Source organism: Suricata suricatta, chromosome 7 (assembly GCF_006229205.1).
Source record: "Suricata suricatta isolate VVHF042 chromosome 7, meerkat_22Aug2017_6uvM2_HiC, whole genome shotgun sequence".
NCBI lineage: Eukaryota > Metazoa > Chordata > Mammalia > Carnivora > Herpestidae > Suricata > Suricata suricatta.
The window spans coordinates 105,816,526-105,835,497 of record NC_043706.1 but is presented as its reverse complement, the minus strand read 5'-3'; the positions used below and the strand labels follow the sequence as shown (position 1 = coordinate 105,835,497).

Here is an 18,972-nt window from a genome sequence, read left to right as displayed (position 1 = left end):
CATGTGCTACGGTGCTTCATAAGTCCCAAGATGGTCTCAATGAGACCTTGGTGTTTCCCAAACAGTAGACAATATTAGCCTTAGTCTACACATGAGATTTAAACATTTTGAACCTCGGTTTACACATGAGTTTTTAACAAGAGTGAATTAAAAGAAAATTATGCTATTAAAAATAATTCATCATACTTGAGAAGCCATTTGCTTTATTATATAAATGACAGTTGCAACAAGGGTATAAATTAGATATAGTTATATAAACTGGAAGATAGTATATTGACATCCAGACGTCATTCTTGTAATAGAGGGTTATATATTCAATATAATGAAAATGTAGAATATTACAAATATCCACATTTGAGGATTATAAAAAAGAAAGCAAAGATAAGAATTCTGCTTGCCCACTCAGTAACCCACAAAGCTGTATGTAACAATTCCCACAAACTGATCTCAGAAATGGAACAATGTTACATTTTCTATGAACACAAATGGTAAAGTACTAGGGGTAGTGCTTTATATAAATTGTTTGAGGCAATCTACATAGGAAATGTGATCAAGACTCAGAATGGCACAAACTTGATTGGCCTTACATTTCCCATTGCAAATAGCACTGCTGTCATAACTCACGAAGAAGTAATTGTAGTATTTTATAAATTGCTCATTGTCCAGGACTGCAAATTGCTTAGCTAATGCCTGTAAGCCTTGGGGCTGCAGATCTCCAATGTCATAGGTCTGAGTCAGCACATATTCCAGCTTCCAATCAGATTCTCCCTTTAGATTTGCTTCTGTCAGGTTCAAATAATACTGCAACATATCCTGTAGCAGAAACAGTCACAAAGCCTGGTTCATTCTTTGGCATAGAAAGTACCGCACAGCAAGGAGTCCTTATTAGGATTTATGTAACATTCGTAATTTAAAGTTGTAGTCATTTAGAAAAAAGTGAGAACTGTTTTTTTTTTCTTTGAAGAATCCAACAGAAAAATCTATATTACTTTTTTGATATTAAAAACAATGAAGAAACACAGGCTAAGCTACAGAGAGAGAGGTACAAAATGCAAAGCTTTTGATTCACACCCCTCAGAAGTGACCACTGCTAATAGTTATGTATAAACCAGTGGTGTGCTGGAGGCGGATTGTACCGGCTCACAGAGCCGATCATCAAATTTTCAGTTATCTCGATGCTATAAATTTTTTTTCCCAGTGAACAAATTGTTAAACATTTATTATCACTCCGGTGTATGTCTGTTGTTCTAGACTTTATGTACAAAACAAATACAATTGTTTAGAATATATATATGTGTGTATATATATACATACACACCTTATTTACTATCTTTTTGGCTTTTTCAAAAAATTAACTTATACTATGTATGGACTGTTTTGCACTCTTTTTTTTTAATGTTTTATCCATTTTTGATACAGAGAGAGACATGAGAGGGGGAGGGGCAAAGAGAGAAGGAGACACAGAACCTGAAGCAGACTCCAGGCTCTGAGCTAGCTGTCAGCACAGAGCCTGACGCGAGACTTGAACCCACGAACGTAAGATCTGACCTGAGCTGAAGTCAGAGGCTTAACCGACTGAGCCACCCAGGCATCCCCGTTTGGCACTCTTAAAAATACTTAGTGCTATATCAGGGCATCTTTCCATGTCCGTATGCATATATACATACACACAGAAATACACACACACACATATATGTACATGTATACATATATATAATACATGCATGTGTGTGTGTGTGTGTGTGTATCTGACTTTCAGATCCAAAAATAGGCAACTAATAGTTGTAAAAATAATTCAGTCAATTGTTTTATTTCCTCATTTAATCTAATGTTTACGAATTAAATCTAATTTTCTCTGCCTTATTTTCTTCATAAAAACATGCTCTAAGGAACAAGAGAGGTACCTCCTCTTAAATTTATCTAGAAAAAAATGCATTTACATCAATAAAGACTCTAATTGAAAAATTCTTTTCAAATTATAGTAATTGAAAGGGGCAGTACTCATAAGTAAAAAGCCCAGCCTTTCAATCCTAACTTGGTCTAAAACATAGTCGTGTACAGACTCCAGAGAACTTTTGTCTCAAAGATAAATGTCCAGCTCAATTTATTTTCTTTCCTAGAAAACTGTTGCCAACATTTATTGCGTGCTGATTATAAGCAAGCATTCTTCTAAGTGCTTTATATACATCTGTTCACGTAATCCTCACAGCAAATCTGTGAAGTCAGTAATACTTCGTTTAATCCTCACTTTACAGAGGAAGAGACTGGGGACAAGGAGATTTGGTAAAAGAACACTTGGAGGAGTATGGTTTCAGAGTCTAGAGCCATCTTCACAGCTATGTTCTGGAGAAGAGTAGTTAGTAACAAGTACGCCTTAGTGAAAAGTTTCAATATGTGTACAAGCCCACAAATCAGGTCCTGACCAAATGTGCTAAACAAATGTCAAGTCCTTAGAAGGCCAAAACAATGACCAAAAGGCTGATTTCATATGCTTATTCTTAAAGTGATGACCAGCCAAATATAAAAAGAAGACATCATGAGATTTCAATATAGAAACAAAGAACATAGTTAAGCTGAAAACATTCCACTAAACTATTAGAAACTATAAAGACATGCATAAATGTGGGGTCAATTCTGAAACTGGGCCAACTTACCAATAGTTTATAATCATGAGGATCATACTGAAATAGTCTGACGCCAGGATTGTTGGTCAGTGCTTCTGAAACACTCTTCACTGGGGTAACAGCAGGAGCCACAAACAAAGAATTTACCGGTCTTCCTGGACAAAGCATATGAACATAAACATATATATTTTTAAATTGAGTTTCACTTTATTAAAAATATAAATAAATTTGAAATTAAGAGATTAACAGACATAACAGCCAAATGATGTGTGATCTGTGATGAATCCTGACTTGAAACAACTATAAAGAGATACTTTTGGGAAAACAGAGGTGCCAGAGTCCAGCTCCAGCAGGTTCAGGGCTCCCTGAAGAATGGACAGTGCCACCCAAAGGGAGAGGGATAGGGGAGCCATGAGATTCTTTCTGGTCACCAGGCAGGCAACTCTGCACTGACCTGAGAGCCAGCTTTATTTATGGTAAAAAAAATCTACAGGGCACAGCACAGAAGTGGTATTTGCCTTAGACAATGATTTCTGATGACAAATTTCTTTTGTATGTAAAAATTTCCTAGAACAGAGATTGGTAGAAGACTCATGCATAATCTTTATCAATAGTGATTGATGTAGGTGATTTAGATGCTTATCATATGGGGAAGGAAGTATCTTCAGCATTCAATTACAAGGCAATGTTTTTAGCATAGCAAAAGCAAGAGTTAATTCTTTGTGAGCAGGAGTCAATAGCCTTTTTTCTTGAGGGGAAATAAAACAGGTTTCTTAGGAAATGTAATATTTGCTCCCATAATCACAAAAGAAGAAATTCCTATAATAAGTTCCTTCACAAGGTACAATCAGCATATTTTAGAATAAGGGGATAGGTCACTCCCAATACCAATCAGCAAGGTGCCTTGGGGGGTCAGTGCTCAAAAAATAATTTAGTTGGGGGTAGACATCAGTCACCATCCGATGGGGGAGGCTGTGCAAAACCCGCCTTAACCTCACAAGGAATATTCTCAATTTAGTGAGTTGGCTAAATGGCTCCCAACCCAGAGGAATTTTTATTATGGATTGGCATTAGATGATACCAAAGAACTATGTTGATCTTGTTACATAAGTGATTCATATTATGATTATATAAAATAGCAATGTATACAAAAGCATGTAGGCTAAAATAGATCTAATGTTTGAGATTTACTTTCAAATTCTTGAGAAAAAGAAAAAAGAATAAAAAGTAAATAGGTAAAGCAAATGTGGCACAACCCTGATAGATGTTAAATATAAGTGATGGTATGTGGAAGTGGTTAATTATTATCTTTTAGGGTATTTGAAAATTTTCATAGTAACAAAATCCAAGTTATCACAAGTACATGCAAACACACATACACACAAATACAAAACTAGTTTCTTCTGTACATCTACCTAAAATGATATGCCCATAATTACATAATAAGAATCTGATTAGGGTTATCATGTTTTTATACGTATCTATTATAGGAATCTATTTCTGAGTAAAAATGGTATCAAATGCTGAAAAATGGTCATTTTTACCAGGCCTACTTTTTGTAGGTGAAAGAGGTAAAGCATTTTGAAAATGTTTGCCAACTGCTGAAAAAAAATGTGGATTTTTTTCCTGGTTGACTACTTCCTCTAAAATAAGAACTCTTATTTTGTTAACTCTCAGTTTCCTGTCCTCATGAGGTGGTTGTCTTTAAAAATAGGTAATCATTGCTCTGTTTGATGCTAGAGCTTCTTCTATTCTTATTTTGTAATTCTGAGTAGATGACAATGTTGATTAGCCCTTAAAATTAAGCACTTGATCTATTTTAAACCAATAGTGAACTGTGTTTTTCTCTTCAAATTCTGAAAAGTAAAGCAAGTCATATAAAAAGACACTTGAGTCTAGGAAGTAATAATAATAAACAGCAGTATTTCCCTAAACTTGAGGATCTAAAAGAAAAGCTGAGTGAGCTGAAGGATTCAGAGCCTTTTTTGTTGATAGCTATCAAGTGCTGATGGCCCCATGGAGCAAATAGGGAGAAACCCAATTGCAGGCCTAAACAGGAATTAGACACTTCTTTACAAATATAGTAGATAATTCAGAAAAATCTGGTGATGACGGGTTGATTTAATGAAACTTTTCATTTACTGGTTAAGTAAAAATTATTGGATATTCACTGCTTTGCTCTAACATCTTGGATTGGGGAGATGCAAACAGGATAGCATATTACCTTCTTTGTCAGAAAGAACCATAAAACTATCTCTGTGAACGTGTCCATAAAATTGTCCTGCAATGACACTGCTGTATCTTCTAAAAATATCTATCAGTTTCTCATTATAGAATTCTCTCATTGCTGTGGTGTTCCTTGAATGGGGCAGATATCCCACTGGGATATGTGCTATGATATACACCTGGAGAAAGAAACACAACGAGGACTGATGAGAATCTTTTCGCACATGTATCATAACCAAATGACATTCAGATATCCAAGATTGAAAGTACTGTATATTAACTAAAATTTAGAAAGCAAATATACCATCTCTCCTATTACCAAAAAAAGATGAAATTATAAAACTATTAATATCACTCTATTTGCATTTGACTCACTTAAATTACACTGTTCAAGATATATGGTAACTGTGACCTTGGTCACAATTATTTTTAATCAACAGATGTCAATAAATCCTCAAAGCATTAAAAGCAAAGCAAAATAAAACAAATGCAGCAGAGTTAATTAAACCAGAAGGTGTTTCATGTGAAAACACCTTCAAATTTTAATACCTTTATTAATAGCTGACCCCGCTTGAATTAATAAATACACAAATTTAGCCCCTGTTTATCCCCAGATGATTTTAGTCTCTGGGATCTACCTTCTCCTTATTTTCCTGAGAGGTGTTCAGTGTCTTTTCTAGCCATTCAAACTGATTTGCTGGGTCAGTCTTATTCAGAGTCATGATATTTGGGCCGTAGTACAAGTTTGTGTTTAGACTGATGATCCTAAGGTTCAGATTAGGTGAAACTTTCTGTGTATAAAAGCCACCTATAAAAACAAATTTAAGACACACTCTAGAAAACCATATACACAGATTCACAGTGACTACGAAAGCAAACTCTTAATTATGGTTTACAAGCCAGTCAGGAAGGTGATACTTATTTCTCATTATTTAGTTTATACATACAGAGGTTGTCCTTAAATAAAAATCATTTACCGAAAGCCTACTGCGTGCCAGGTCTAGTGGTGGCACTTTCACATACTGAGCTACCAACAGTTGTATCCAATATTCAGATGAAACGATAATTAATTGTTTTGGCATTCAACCACAAGGTATCAAATTTTAGAAAAGAAACATTAATGTGTCAACTCCTACTTTGGCATGTTTGGGGAGTTAAGATGAGAGATATAGGGAAATCTAAAATGCAAAATAATGGGAACCCACATGGACCTTGCCAGGGACTACAATGGGAGAGATTTCAGATAAACCAAAGTCTTAGTCGGGATGAGACTTAAAGGCAAAATCCCACTCACACCCATGAGCCAGTGGTGATAACACCCATGGGTCTGCTGCAATGGTACATTCAGACCTAGCACCTGACTTTGGACCTGTTCTCTTTGCCCTGGGCCCACTCACCATCCATGCCTTTCAAGCATGACTTACAGCCTCCAAAAAAATGGGGCACATCCAGAATGAACACAACCAAGAAAACATTAAAGATCGTAGTCTGAACAACATGAATAAAAATAGGGACAAAGTAAGGCTGAATAAATCTTTCACCTACCTTTCCTCAAAGTACGAATAGCTTCTTCATCCAACCAGGGTTCCCAGAGGTCTGCTACTGCATTGTATATCTTGTTGGTAACTACAGGCAGTTGATCCTGGCCACAAACAATATAATCCACCATTGAAACTTTAAAGATACATAGATTAACTAATTTAAACACTCCTTGAGCACTTACTACTATGTTAGACATCTGTAGAGGCAAGGATGAGTACTAGATAGCCTTCATCTTCAAGGAATTTATAACTTCATTAAGGAGACAAAAAAATATAATCAATCACCTATAAGACCATGTGGAAGGTGCTATCACAGAGGTTCTAGGAAGAGCGAAGCATGAACAATCGAGTCCGGCCCGGAGAGTCAGTAGGGAAAAGTGAAGAAAGCACATTAACCTGGCCTTCAATAATGACTTTACCATCATGTTGACAAGAAAGGGCATCAAAGTAAAGACAATGGCCCAGACACCAACACTCACAGCGCTATACACAGAGAAAAGCACTTGTGCTGGTGGGCCAGAATACAGGATGGATACTGGAGTGTGCTCATTAGAGAGAAAGAGAGGCACATTTGGCCCTCACACACAGGGTCTGGAACAGCACACTGAGGAAATGGAGAAATTTTCATGATTTTAGAATTAAACAAAGTCCTCTAAAATGTTCACACCAGTATAAGGCTTCTGAACTTTTCTGAAGGAAAATTGACAACCTTATGCCTGTGATTTGAAGACATCTGTTTATATCAACATGTCTGGATTTTTGAAGCAATATGTGTGTAAAATGTTTTTATTATCATATTTTTATCATCCTTTTTTTATTGTATTATAGTAAAGGATCTTTAAGGAAGGAAAAAACCCCAACACTTTAAGAAAGTACATACTGAGGGACACCTGGGTGTCTCAGTCAGTTGAGCAACCAACTTGTGATTTTGGTTCAGGTCATGGTCACGGTTGTGAGTCTGAGTCCCATGTTGGGCTCCACACTGGACATGGAGCCTGCCTGGGATTTTCTTTCCCTCTCTCTGACTCTTTTTTTCTCTCTCTCAAAAAAAAAAAATCACAAAAAATTTTTTTTAAATTAAAAAAAAGAAAGTACATACTGAATAAAAATCCAATAATCACTTGTGAAATTAGATAATTATTCCTATTTTTTGTTTTAAAAAATTATATTAATAGACAGAAGCCATTTCCTTCCCTCTCTTCCTTTTCTTCTGTATCTTAGTGACATAGATCTGTTTCTTAAAGGAATTTCCCATCAGCACTAGTTAAAATGCTTAGTCATGTTTCAAGATGATACCCAAGTCACATTAGTTCCTAATACATATGCCTAATACGCGATGAAAATAGAGATACATTCAGGGAAAGTAATAACCAAATGACTTGTTCTAACTAGAACTAATTATCCAAAGTATATATTTAATTTGTGTCAGATATCAGACTCATCTGTCTGAAAATTCTGAATACCACAAATTATGACTTATAGGTCAATCCAGATTCTGATTAAAAATTGGTCATAATCATCATCATCATCATCAAAAATCTGAAAGTTAGCCATTTGTTCACTTTGGAATAGATGCCAAAATACTGGTATGGTCATGTAAAATCTTAAAAATTTTATAAAATTACTCTAGACTTTTCTCTCCATTTTAGTTATGAGAAACGTGAGCAGCAGGGAAGTTAGATGACTCATCCAGGGACAGCAGGTCAGTTACAGGGTTGGTCTGAATTCCAGGTCTTTCCAGCATTAACTCCTATGTCCAATTATTAATTGCACCATGCCATCATCTCAGGCCTCTTTGGCTGTGACATGTGCACTGCTGAGAAATGGGGTATAATGGGAAGTGACCCACCCATAAGTTTGGTGGCACCAGTCTTGCCAGCGTAGGAGTAAATGAGGACCCTGGCCCAGACTGCCTCCTTGGGTGGCAACTGGAAGGAATCCTTAGGCTGCCCACACTAATACCTACTTCTGATGTAATGGGTGGGGACATGCGTCTGTGTATTCATGTTTGGGTAGCTATGTTTATATGCATGTTTATGAGATTTTAATGGAGAAATAATATTTATTAAATTATCTACATGATTTGTTACTAACAGTTTTGTTACTAATGTTCACCAAACTTCCATCTCAGCTCTCAGTCTGTAGGAGAATGTGTTGTGGAGCTTTCACATTACATTTGACATTCCTGAAACTGGGTTGGCAGGGAGGAAGTAGAATAATAGAAAGAAGACTCTCAGCTATAAAATCATAAGCTAGAAAGACAAAAAAATTAACTCTTTAAGGTACACGGGCTACCCGATTTACCCTAGTTGTACATATGATAGCATATATTTTAGAATTTGGATATTACCTATATCTTTGAATTATTATAAGATTTGACTTCACAAAAAGAAGACAGAAATAAGAGTAAAATAACACAGATCTCCAAAGGAGTTAGGGAAAACATGTCCCATGTTGCTGCTACTCCTCTAATAACTACCATTCCACTTACTGAGGGCATAATATGTACCAGGTAGGAAGCTATGCCCTATTCATGTAATATCACTAATTCTCACAAAAACTTTTCAGGGTAGGTGTTATTGCTCCTATTTACAAATAAGTGATTTCTGGGTCAAGGATAGTAAGCGAATTATCCAAGTTGGTCAAGTTATCAGGAGCAGGGCAGGATGGAGCTTTATATTCTAGTGACTACGACCCTAAACCCCACATGTTCTCCACTATGTCCATCTGCCTGTCACCCAAAACATACAAAAAACAATACGGGTAGCTTCTGACTTCTAGAGATTATTCATCCCCAAACGTCTGCCATGTGTGGCCTAACATCTCAACAGTAGCAAAGTTGACTACTGGTTTAGAGGACGACTCACAAAGACTAACATATTGTTCATCTCAAGCCTGGAGGCCAGTGCCAAAAGCTCACTTAAAACAAGTTCATCCTATAGTACAACGTCTCAAATTCCTATATTTAGGTGAATGCTCATGAAGCATTCTTGTGATGTGAGATGGAAAAGACATTCGAAGGAGGAGGAAGATAATTCTAGACAGAGAGGCATGAAAGTAAGTATTGTGTTCAGGAATACTGAGTATATTAATCTGGCAAGAACAGGGATGCATAAAAGAATGTTAGTCTAATTGAACACAAAAGATCCAGGATGTGGGCTCCACCACTACACAACTGTGAGCACTTGAACAAGCAACCTAACATCTTGGGCCCCAGTTCTCATAAAACGAAGAGCTGATCTAGACTAAGGGTGAGCAAACTTTTCCTATAAAGGGTCAAATAATAAATATTTTAAGCTTATGGGCCTTATAGTCTCTCTTGCCACAATTCCACTCTGATGTTCTAGTGAAAAATCAGAAATCAGCCACAGGCAATACAGAAAGAATAGCCATGGCGGTGTTCCAATAAAGCTTTATTAACAAAAACAAGTGGTAAACCACATTTGGAACACAGGTCACAGTTTGCCAAGTCATGGACTTAAACTACCATCTCTGAGATCTCTTGAATCTGTCCAAATCTAAATTTCTACACTACTATAATTGGACCCTGTAGCCAGGGCTGGGGTCCAACAGTTATGCACAAGCTGCTTCACAAATGTCCACACTGATAGATTAAGGCCTGGGCTTATTAGTCATTAAATATTCTGAACACAATCTCTGTCTTTAATTGTATCATAATTAGATAAACTGGACCTGAACAGGAACCTGCCTCTTTAGTTCTTATGATGGTTTGTTTTGTTTTTGTTTTTAATCATAATCTAGCTTAGATCCGAGTGTGGAGAGCTTTGTCTGCCTAAGAGGAGTTCTGAAAAATGTAAACATTTGTCAATATCAACCTTCCTTGCCAACCTTTATCACAGAAATGTGAATGGGCAGCACAATTATTCAAAAGGAAGTAGATGTTGAGAAAGATTGTGAAGGAAAACAAGAATCAATAATCCACACACTAGGCAATTTGCTCCCAAAACTCACTATGGACACATCTTTTTATGGATTAGCAAGAGTCACTTTAAAGTCCCCAAAGCACTTGTCTTACATTCTTAAGGGTTTTTTAAAAGTGCACTCTAGTCCATGAGCCCATTCCCATTCCCTACCTAGTTATTGTCAGAATTTTGACAGTACTAATGGGAAAATTCCTTTGGACACTTCTGGAAGTTTAAATCAATTTACCTGTGGCCAATAATCATGATTACCCAGTGCAGGGAAAACCTGGAGATTTGGAAAAGCAGTCTGGATGGTGGCTGTCATATTAGCAATCACATTTATGACCGTGTCCGTTGAGAGTTCATGCACAGGAACGTGAGGTGGGCTATCCCTGAAAAGGAGACAGAATCATCGAGAGCAAAATCAATTTCTATAAAAATCACTAGACACACGTGATGCCTTGTTGTATTATCACTGCTCACTTCCACAATAAAACAACAGATGACTGTTAAAAGAACTGATAAGCTACTATTCACTTACCTTTCTTCCACAGAGAATCCTATTTTAAAAGCTTTGTGTGACATGAAAGATAAGCAGAAAATCTCAGCCTATTACACTTCTTGACTAAAGACACATGAAAGGCAAATAGTTTAGCAATTAATAGCACAGATTCCAGAGCTAAAATGCCTGGATTCAAATTCCAGCTTTGCCATTTACGAGCTGTGTGCACTTGAACAAGTTACTTAGTTGCCCAGGCTTCATCTGTAAAATGGGAATAATTCTATCAAATGCAAAGATTAAATGAGGTATAATGTAAAAATTAGTTAAATAGCACAGGTCATTACTGCACGTATAGAAAATAGAAACCTTGTCACTCCAGATGGAATTAATTAATTATGCCAGCAGAAGATAATGTTTACAAAATTCCTATTTCAGGTTAACTCCCATTTGGCCTTTTGTTTTTGATTATTTAATCAACACCTATTATCACATAAATAAACACTTCAAAATATAAGTGTGCTGTTTGTGGAGTCATCATCTCTTAGCTAACATTGACATTCTTCTACAGCCTGTATTCTAAAAAAGAATTAAAATTCTGAGACTTCTAAAATCTCCTTTATCTCTAATAATCTAATGATTAATCAGACCTAGTATTTTTTAAAACCCAAATAACTATTAACTTAAAACCTAGTTAGAAGCAGTGGGATGGCTCAGTTGTTAAACATCTGACTTCGGCTCAGATTATATCCACCGGTTCTGAGTTCAAATGCCGTATCAGGTGGGTGAGCTCCACCCCACCTCAGGGGAGCCTTGCTTCTCTCTCTCTCTCTCTCTCTCTCTGCCCCATGCCCACTTGTGACCTCTCTCTCATTCTCTCTCTCTCTCACTCGCTCAAAAAAACAAAAAACAAAACAAAAACCTAATTAATATTCATAGGAATTCAGCATACTAATGAAGCTTAGGACACTGCAGATAAATATTGAGTAACAGTATTTATATAATCACTTACCCTGTCCATATCATGAAAGATGCTTCTTGTCCTGAATTTTTAATAAAATCAAATGCTGACAAAATAAGGTAATATGGAGAATCACACAGAACGTCTCCAAAAGGACCAGGATTGGAGGCATTTGCACCTTTAGATGAAGCACACACTTTTGTATGGTCGTCTGTGATGTGGTAAGAAGGGTCTAAGTGTAAATCAGTCACATGCCAAAACTGTCCTGTTGATTAGAAAAGAAATGGTGTTAAATCTACTTCCCTGCAGGTATTCCTAAATACAAATATTTACAGTAAGACTGGAGACAGTTACTCCTCTCTGTGATGGAGTAAAACCCTAGTAATTTAAACCTGCATTTGCCCTGAAAGTAAATGCAATACCTTCCGGTCAGAAGATGAGGATCCCAAAGACAGTGGGAAGAATTTACTAAAATTTACCATTTATAGGGGTCAGAACTGATGAGCACACTGACTGCATGCTACCTAAAAAAGATCGTAATTGCATAAAGAACTAAAGGGAGACCTCCTTCGGGGAGGTCAGTAATAATATTGTGTCGTAATAGTGTGTTTCCCTCCTTGCAGAATCTACAATTTCAGAATTTATTTATGTGCTTCTTGTGGAAAAATTGACATAGAAACATGATGTGGTCTGTTTGGATTACAGACTAAATAGATTGTAGAACCAGGAACTAAATCTCACTCCTAATTTCTTGTAAAACCTGGCCTCTCAACATTAATGGAAAAAGAGTAGAAATGTTTAACGCTAGCATTAAGCCAAAAGTAGGAATTGCCAGAGGCTAGTAAAAGCTACTAAACATTGAAACATCTAGCAGACATTTGTATCAAATGTTAATAATGTTAAGGAAAGCATTTGTTAAAGAGGATGCTTCCATTAGGTTTTCAGCGAGAAACAGGAACCCATCTGATAGCATGGTAAAGAAAGATTCTTTCATTGAAGGAAATACTAGTACTAATAATCAGAGTAGTATCTCTCTTTATTAAGCATCTGTGCCAGGCATTATAATAAGGAAACTAAATATACTATGTCATTTTATTCTCAAAACCACTCTCTTGAAGTAGGAATCATTGTTCTCATTTTAGAGGGAAGAAATGAAAGCTCGGTCAATTAGGAAACTTGCTCAGGTATAAACAGCAAATAAATGGCACCGTCAGAATCTGAGCCCCGCTTTGAAAGGCCCTCCAGTTTGCACATACGTAATTCACATATATCTTCTATGATTTTGCTGCCTTCTCATATTCAATTAATGTTATTTTAATGTTGAGGGTTTTTTCACACTTTGGATTTTGAGTTTACTCTGATTGTGACTAATTTATATCAGAAACACATCAGAAATGACATAGCAGCATATACTACACCAGAAGCATGGGGCAAACAAATAGAATGCAAACTTTTATCTATCTATACCAAGATGATAAAAGTTAAGTATGTATGTGAGCAAACACCTGAATAGAACCCAAAGCTGGGATAATAAAATAAGAAACTGAAAACTGTTAATTTGTTAGGGAGGAAAAGGTAAGTTATATTTGGGTTGTTTTTTCTCCACAACATTATTATGATTTTATAACATATTTCAGCCCACAGCTAAGATGTAGTAGACAAAATATCCAGAAGAAAATAGACTTAAAATAGTCTTTTGGATCAATTACTTCATATTCTATCCCCATTTGAAAATATGTGCCAAGTGTAATTTATTTTACTCTTTAATGCAAGAAATATTTCCAACTTCCATTTCTAGCTCACACTTAACTTTATCCAACGCACAAAGTGAGGTTGATAAATAGCTCGGATTCATCCTGGAGACTGTCCTTCCTTGAGGTGTAAATATATAGTGAATCTCAATTTTATTTAAACATATTTTTTAATAATTTGTAGAATGTTAAGGTATGATAAACTGTACGCAGAACAGTACAGCGTTATGATTAAGAGGGGGAACTCCAGAGTCAGACTGCCTGACCTCAAATCCAAGTTCTACCTACTAATCTAGCCGTGGGATCCTGGCTTGTTTGATCTGCAAAATGGGAAGAATATTACCGGGTTAGGTGACTTGGTAGAAGTAAAGCGCTTAGAAGATACCTGGCATCTAGTAAACTCGATGTTAATCGTGCTGTTAATATTTTGATGGGGTGCCTGGGCGGCTCAGTCAGTGAAGTGTCTGACTTCAGCTCATGATCTCATGGGTTGTGAGTTCAAGCCCCGTGCTGGGCTCTGTGCTGACAGCTCAGAGACTAGAGTCTGCCTTAGATTCTGTGTCTCCCTCTCTCTCTTTCTGCCCCTCTGCAGCTCACACCCCGTCTCTCTGTCTCTCTGTCTCTCTCTCTCTCTCTCTCTCTCTCTCTCTCTGTCTCTCTCTCTCAAAAATAAACATTAAAAAATTAGTTATACTGTTATTATTTTCTAACCCCAGGCTTGAATTTGAGATTAAACGTCCTCATTTCGAAGTAATACGTAAAATTATCAGGTACTTACTGTAAGTTTAGTACTGTTTTTTATGTTTTATATGTATTAACTCATCATTATTTTTACTTTAAAGGTAAGGAATTGCAGCACACGGTGATTTAAGTCCAAGTCACATGTGTCATACCCGACACAGGCAAGAGAGGGATTCAGGAAGTCTGACTCCGGATTCCATGCTGCTCTTAACCACTGTACCACTGGCCTCCATGTGTGCTCACATTCAACTGTCCTTCCGTGTCACTTGCCTCGTGTAAAATAGATAACAACACCTACATGACATACTGTGACAATTACGGAACATGAGATAAAAAATATATTAAAATGTTATAAACCAAAACTGGTAACACATTAGGAACACATCTCCAGTACCTAGATTTCTATGTCCTCAGCATCTAGAACATGTCTGACTTATAGTAGGCCCTCAATAAACATTCTTTCATTAGGCATGGACAGATTTCAGGATTTCCTCAAAATCACATGGTGACTCAATGGTGAGAACTAAACTAAAACCAGTCACTCCAGACTTCCAGTCTAGCGCTCTTTCCACACCACTGCACCGCCACAGACAGATATGTGAGGAGGTAATTATTTAGATGCACTGAAGAAAGTCTTTAAATAGAAGCCAAGAGGAGTTCTGACAGGTTTTTAACCTGGATGACTAATGAACCTCTGGAGGCCTCAACTCCCACTTCTAATGAAATTATATATAAAGTGCTCTGTGTGTGTGTGTGTCTAAGACAACAGACCTGGCCTGTGGCAGAGCCCATACCCCACTACAGGTTCTCTGACTTGCGGTCCAAAGTTCATTTCACGACACAGCGATTTCTTTCTTATTCTGCAGATAATCTTTAAGAAGATTTCCACAAATGTATGTGTGTATGCACATGTGTGTTGTCAATATACCTAGATAAATGCTCAACATTATACCAAACAAATTATGGCTTAGCGAAAAAATATATAATTTATCCTTAAAAAACTGGTAAACCCTAATTCAGATGTTTGGACATGTGGTTACTGTTTAAAATAGGTATTTTTGTTTCTTTGTTTATATTGTCAGTTCCTAACAAATACCCCAGCAGGCCCTGACCTACTGACTCCAAACAGAGTTGTGGACAAACACCACCAGATGAAGTCTCCTGGGCTTTTATTCTCTGACCACTGGGACTTGAGAGAACAGAAAGCTGAGACTGGGAATTTACATACACACACGATTAAGCACAGGCCAGTCATGGTGGGTGTTAGAAAGAAAGCATTTCAGAATGGAGTCAGGAGGAGAGAGACGACGCATCAAGCAGAAAGCATGTAAAATAATATAGCCAATGCAAAACTGCTAAGTCAACACTTCAGCAAGTCTCTGAAACCCATCCCTACCTCCTCCCTACGTGACTCAGCCTTCTAGCTTCCATATCGAAACAGGGAGGTGTAAGTGGAGTTGCCCAGACACCAGAAAGTTGTTGTTAAGGCCTTAAGCAATCAGATTCTTAAAACCAAACAGTGAATTTGCCAATAGGTAATCCCAATGAGTAGCAACCTGAGACATTTTATCTCAAAAATCTAAAACAGTCACCCAATTAAAGAAAAACAACACAAGCTCTAATAAAAGCAGAAACCAGAATACATATTTGAGGATAACTCTTGTTATGGCTGACAGTTGAGAAACCAGATTCACAGTTCTTGCTTTCAACCTGACAGCTGAGTCGCGAGAACTTGGCTCTCACACAAAGAAGGGGTGTTTTTTCAGTGCACTTGCAGAGCGTCAGAGAACAGCACCAAACGCTGTGCTAAGTTTCAGAGGCGGCTAAGCCCCCAACACAGAACAGAATTCCACCTATCAAAATTTCCCCCCTCTAAAGAACAGCACAATTCTTTTCAAAGGGTGTCAGGCAGGTGGGGTTACCTTGACCTTTGAAACTGAAGGCTCAAAAGACACCCTAAAATCCAAAATCTGCTAATCAGGTTCTTGGGTCCCAATTCTGAGTTTCATATTCCATAGGTCTAGGGTGGGCTGAAAACCTGCATTTCTAAGAAGTTTGGGTGACGCTGATGCTGCTGGTCCCAGGCGGACCGCAACAGGTATTGCATTCAACTTTTAAGAACGACTAAAATTGATCCCGCCCACAGAGAGACCGGTAACATCCAGGTAAAGTGAAATAAAGGCTCCACGAGTTCTAACGTAGACTGAGGTGGGTAGTACCGAGACTCCGGCTGGAGGAGTAAGAAGAAAACGCCAACAAACCCGACGCGCAGGACAGAAGATACTCGGAGTCCCGCTGAAATGTACACCCCTATGGGGAAGAGGAAGCTCCGTAGCTCCCTGGGCTCTGGGCACATTCGGCGCCCGTGGAAGTGCGGGACATCCAACTTCCAGCTTCGGTTCTGCTTGAGACGCGCACGTTTCTTTCCTTCCCGCGGGAACAAACGCGCGGAGGACGCGGGCCTCCGCAGCGCCTTGCAGCGCCCCCACTGGCCGAGGGAACTTTCTGCAGCCCCCTCGACCTCCCGCCGGTCGCCTGGCGCTCGCGTCCCGGCGTCGCCGTTGCGCTCCCCGCGCTGGCGCGTCTCGGGCTCCGCTCCCCAGAGCCTCGGCCGCGGCGCCCGGCTGCCCCCACGCACTCTTCCCGACTTTGCGCGCGCGCGTTGGCCCGGCGTCCTCGGGCAGCTCCCGGGAGGGAAAGGGTCTCGGACTCACCCACTGCCGGAGCGGGACTCTCGGGCGCCAGGGGCAGCCCGAGCCCGGGACTGCCACGCAGGGCGACCAACAGGCAGCAGACGAGCACGCCCAGCAGCGCCATCACAGGTCAAAAGCAAAGCCCGGGGCCTGAGAGACTGAGGCTGACTTGCCCGGGGGTGGAGAGAAGGCATAAGAAGGGTGAGGGTGTAGACGCCCTGCAGTCACGTGCGAGGGCAGATACCGCAAAGGGTCAATTCGTTTGACCTCCAGCAACTGTCTAGCGATTATCTGCCCCCTGAGGTCTTCGCGGCAGTGACTGGCCTGGGAAGGAACGTGCTTGGGGAAATTTCAGACAGATCATTTTCACTAAAGGCTTCCTGGCCTTAAACGGATGGGGCTCCCCTGCGGAAGACAAACAAAACCTTGCAGTATCGTATTTGAAGGAGGGCCCCAGAAGTGTTGGATAGCACAGTATCTCGAAGGGCAGCCCCTCGACTAGCAGCATCAGCACTACTTGGAAATTTTAGTAAGAAATGAAAATTCCCAGGTCCTATCCCAGACCAAGTATACCAGAAACTCGGGAAAGAGGGTGAGAATGATCCAGTAATTTGTGTTTTTAATAGCCCTCCAGGTGATGCTAACCTGATGGGCATGTTTGAGAACCACTGCTCAAAGACACAGGATTTTAGGGGCTCCTGGGTGGCTCAGTCGGTTTAGCAACTGACTTTTGCTCAGGTCATGATAGCTCACATGGAGCTCTGCGCTGACAGCTCAGAGCCTGGAGCCTGCTTCAGATTCTGTGTCTCCCTCTCTCTCTGCCCCTCCCTTGCTCTCTCTCTCTCTCTCTCTCTCTCTCTCTCAAAAATGAATAAACATTAAAAAACTTTTTTTTTAAAAGACAGGGTCATAGTTTTTAGGTTGTTTAGGGTGTTTGTTTGTTTACACCTGAGTTAGATCGTCTATATATGTGCTTCATGCAGTCCAGAGACACATGAAAAGCATAAATAGAGCCAGTTGCTTTTACTCTCCCAACAAATTTTTAAAGATACTTAATCTGACAATGGGGCCAAGATCCCCAGATTTTTCAGGTTCTGTGTTCCTTCTCTTACCATTTATGAGGATGCTGGCCTCTTTAAGATAAAAACACCTACAGTTTAAATTTGTAGGGCGTGGAATTCCTTGGGAGAAGAAAATATCCTGCAGAATGACTAACCTCATAAAAGAAGTCATAAAGTGTATTTGTTTCCCATCAGAGGAAACCTTATACAGTATCCGGTGTAATTTAATGGGAAAGTGCCACAAGAAAGGGGTTTTGAAGTAGGAATCAAGGTGCCTCCATTTTGTTTCATGTACTGCCAGAGTAGTTAAGTCCTATCTCAGTTTAGGATAACTCAAAAGCCTTTCTAGAACCAAAATGCTTTCCAATGGTGGACAGAATGGTCTTTGGAATTTCTCAGTACACAGTCTCAAAAGTATGGAGGAAAATGGCCAGGGGGAAAAATAGTGGACAGATGAGAGAGAATAACTTTAAGGACAGCAAGATAACTTATGTGTGTCTAGCCCAAACATTTTGAATGATAGGAAAAAGATTTTTTAAAGGGTAAAAATATCAATTTTAACTCTTCTCCCCCAATTTCCAATAAGCTTTACTGAAAATGAATTGTGAAACAGTCCTTCAGTAAGTAAGCATAAGATATCTCCAGCTTTTGAAACCTAAAGAAATGCTTGAATTTCCTAAAAGACAATGGATAGAAAGCTCACTCTTCCTTCTACTCCTTCTGCTTTCTTTTTTTCCCTTTGTACCTACTCTCTCTAAGTGCAAAGCTACAGTGCCTCAACATCTCTGGGTTTTCTCCTTAACCTTGGACGTGAATTTACAGGTCCTCAGTGGTCCAGATGAAGGAGTAATTTGTTGTGAGGGTGTGTATCTGGGCGAGAGAACACATGTGCCAGGGTGGAAACTGCTCCTTACTCATCATCAGGGGTCCAAGTATGGATTTCACAAGACAG

General features: G+C 38.8%; 1 protein-coding gene across 1 annotated transcript; it reads right to left on the bottom strand.

Moving 5' to 3' along the window:
• Positions 1-180: 180 nt before the first annotated feature.
• On the bottom strand, positions 181-17,135 carry SMPDL3A (sphingomyelin phosphodiesterase acid like 3A). The gene is made up of 8 exons (XM_029944110.1): positions 16,981-17,135; positions 11,826-12,039; positions 10,562-10,706; positions 6,396-6,492; positions 5,489-5,658; positions 4,849-5,029; positions 2,655-2,779; positions 181-813 (listed from the first exon to the last, which is right to left on the bottom strand). The coding sequence occupies exons 1-8, from the start codon at positions 17,081-17,083 to the stop codon at positions 511-513; spliced, it is 1,338 nt and encodes a 445-aa protein (XP_029799970.1). The 5' UTR covers positions 17,084-17,135; the 3' UTR covers positions 181-510.
• Between the last annotated feature and the right edge of the window lie 1,837 nt (positions 17,136-18,972).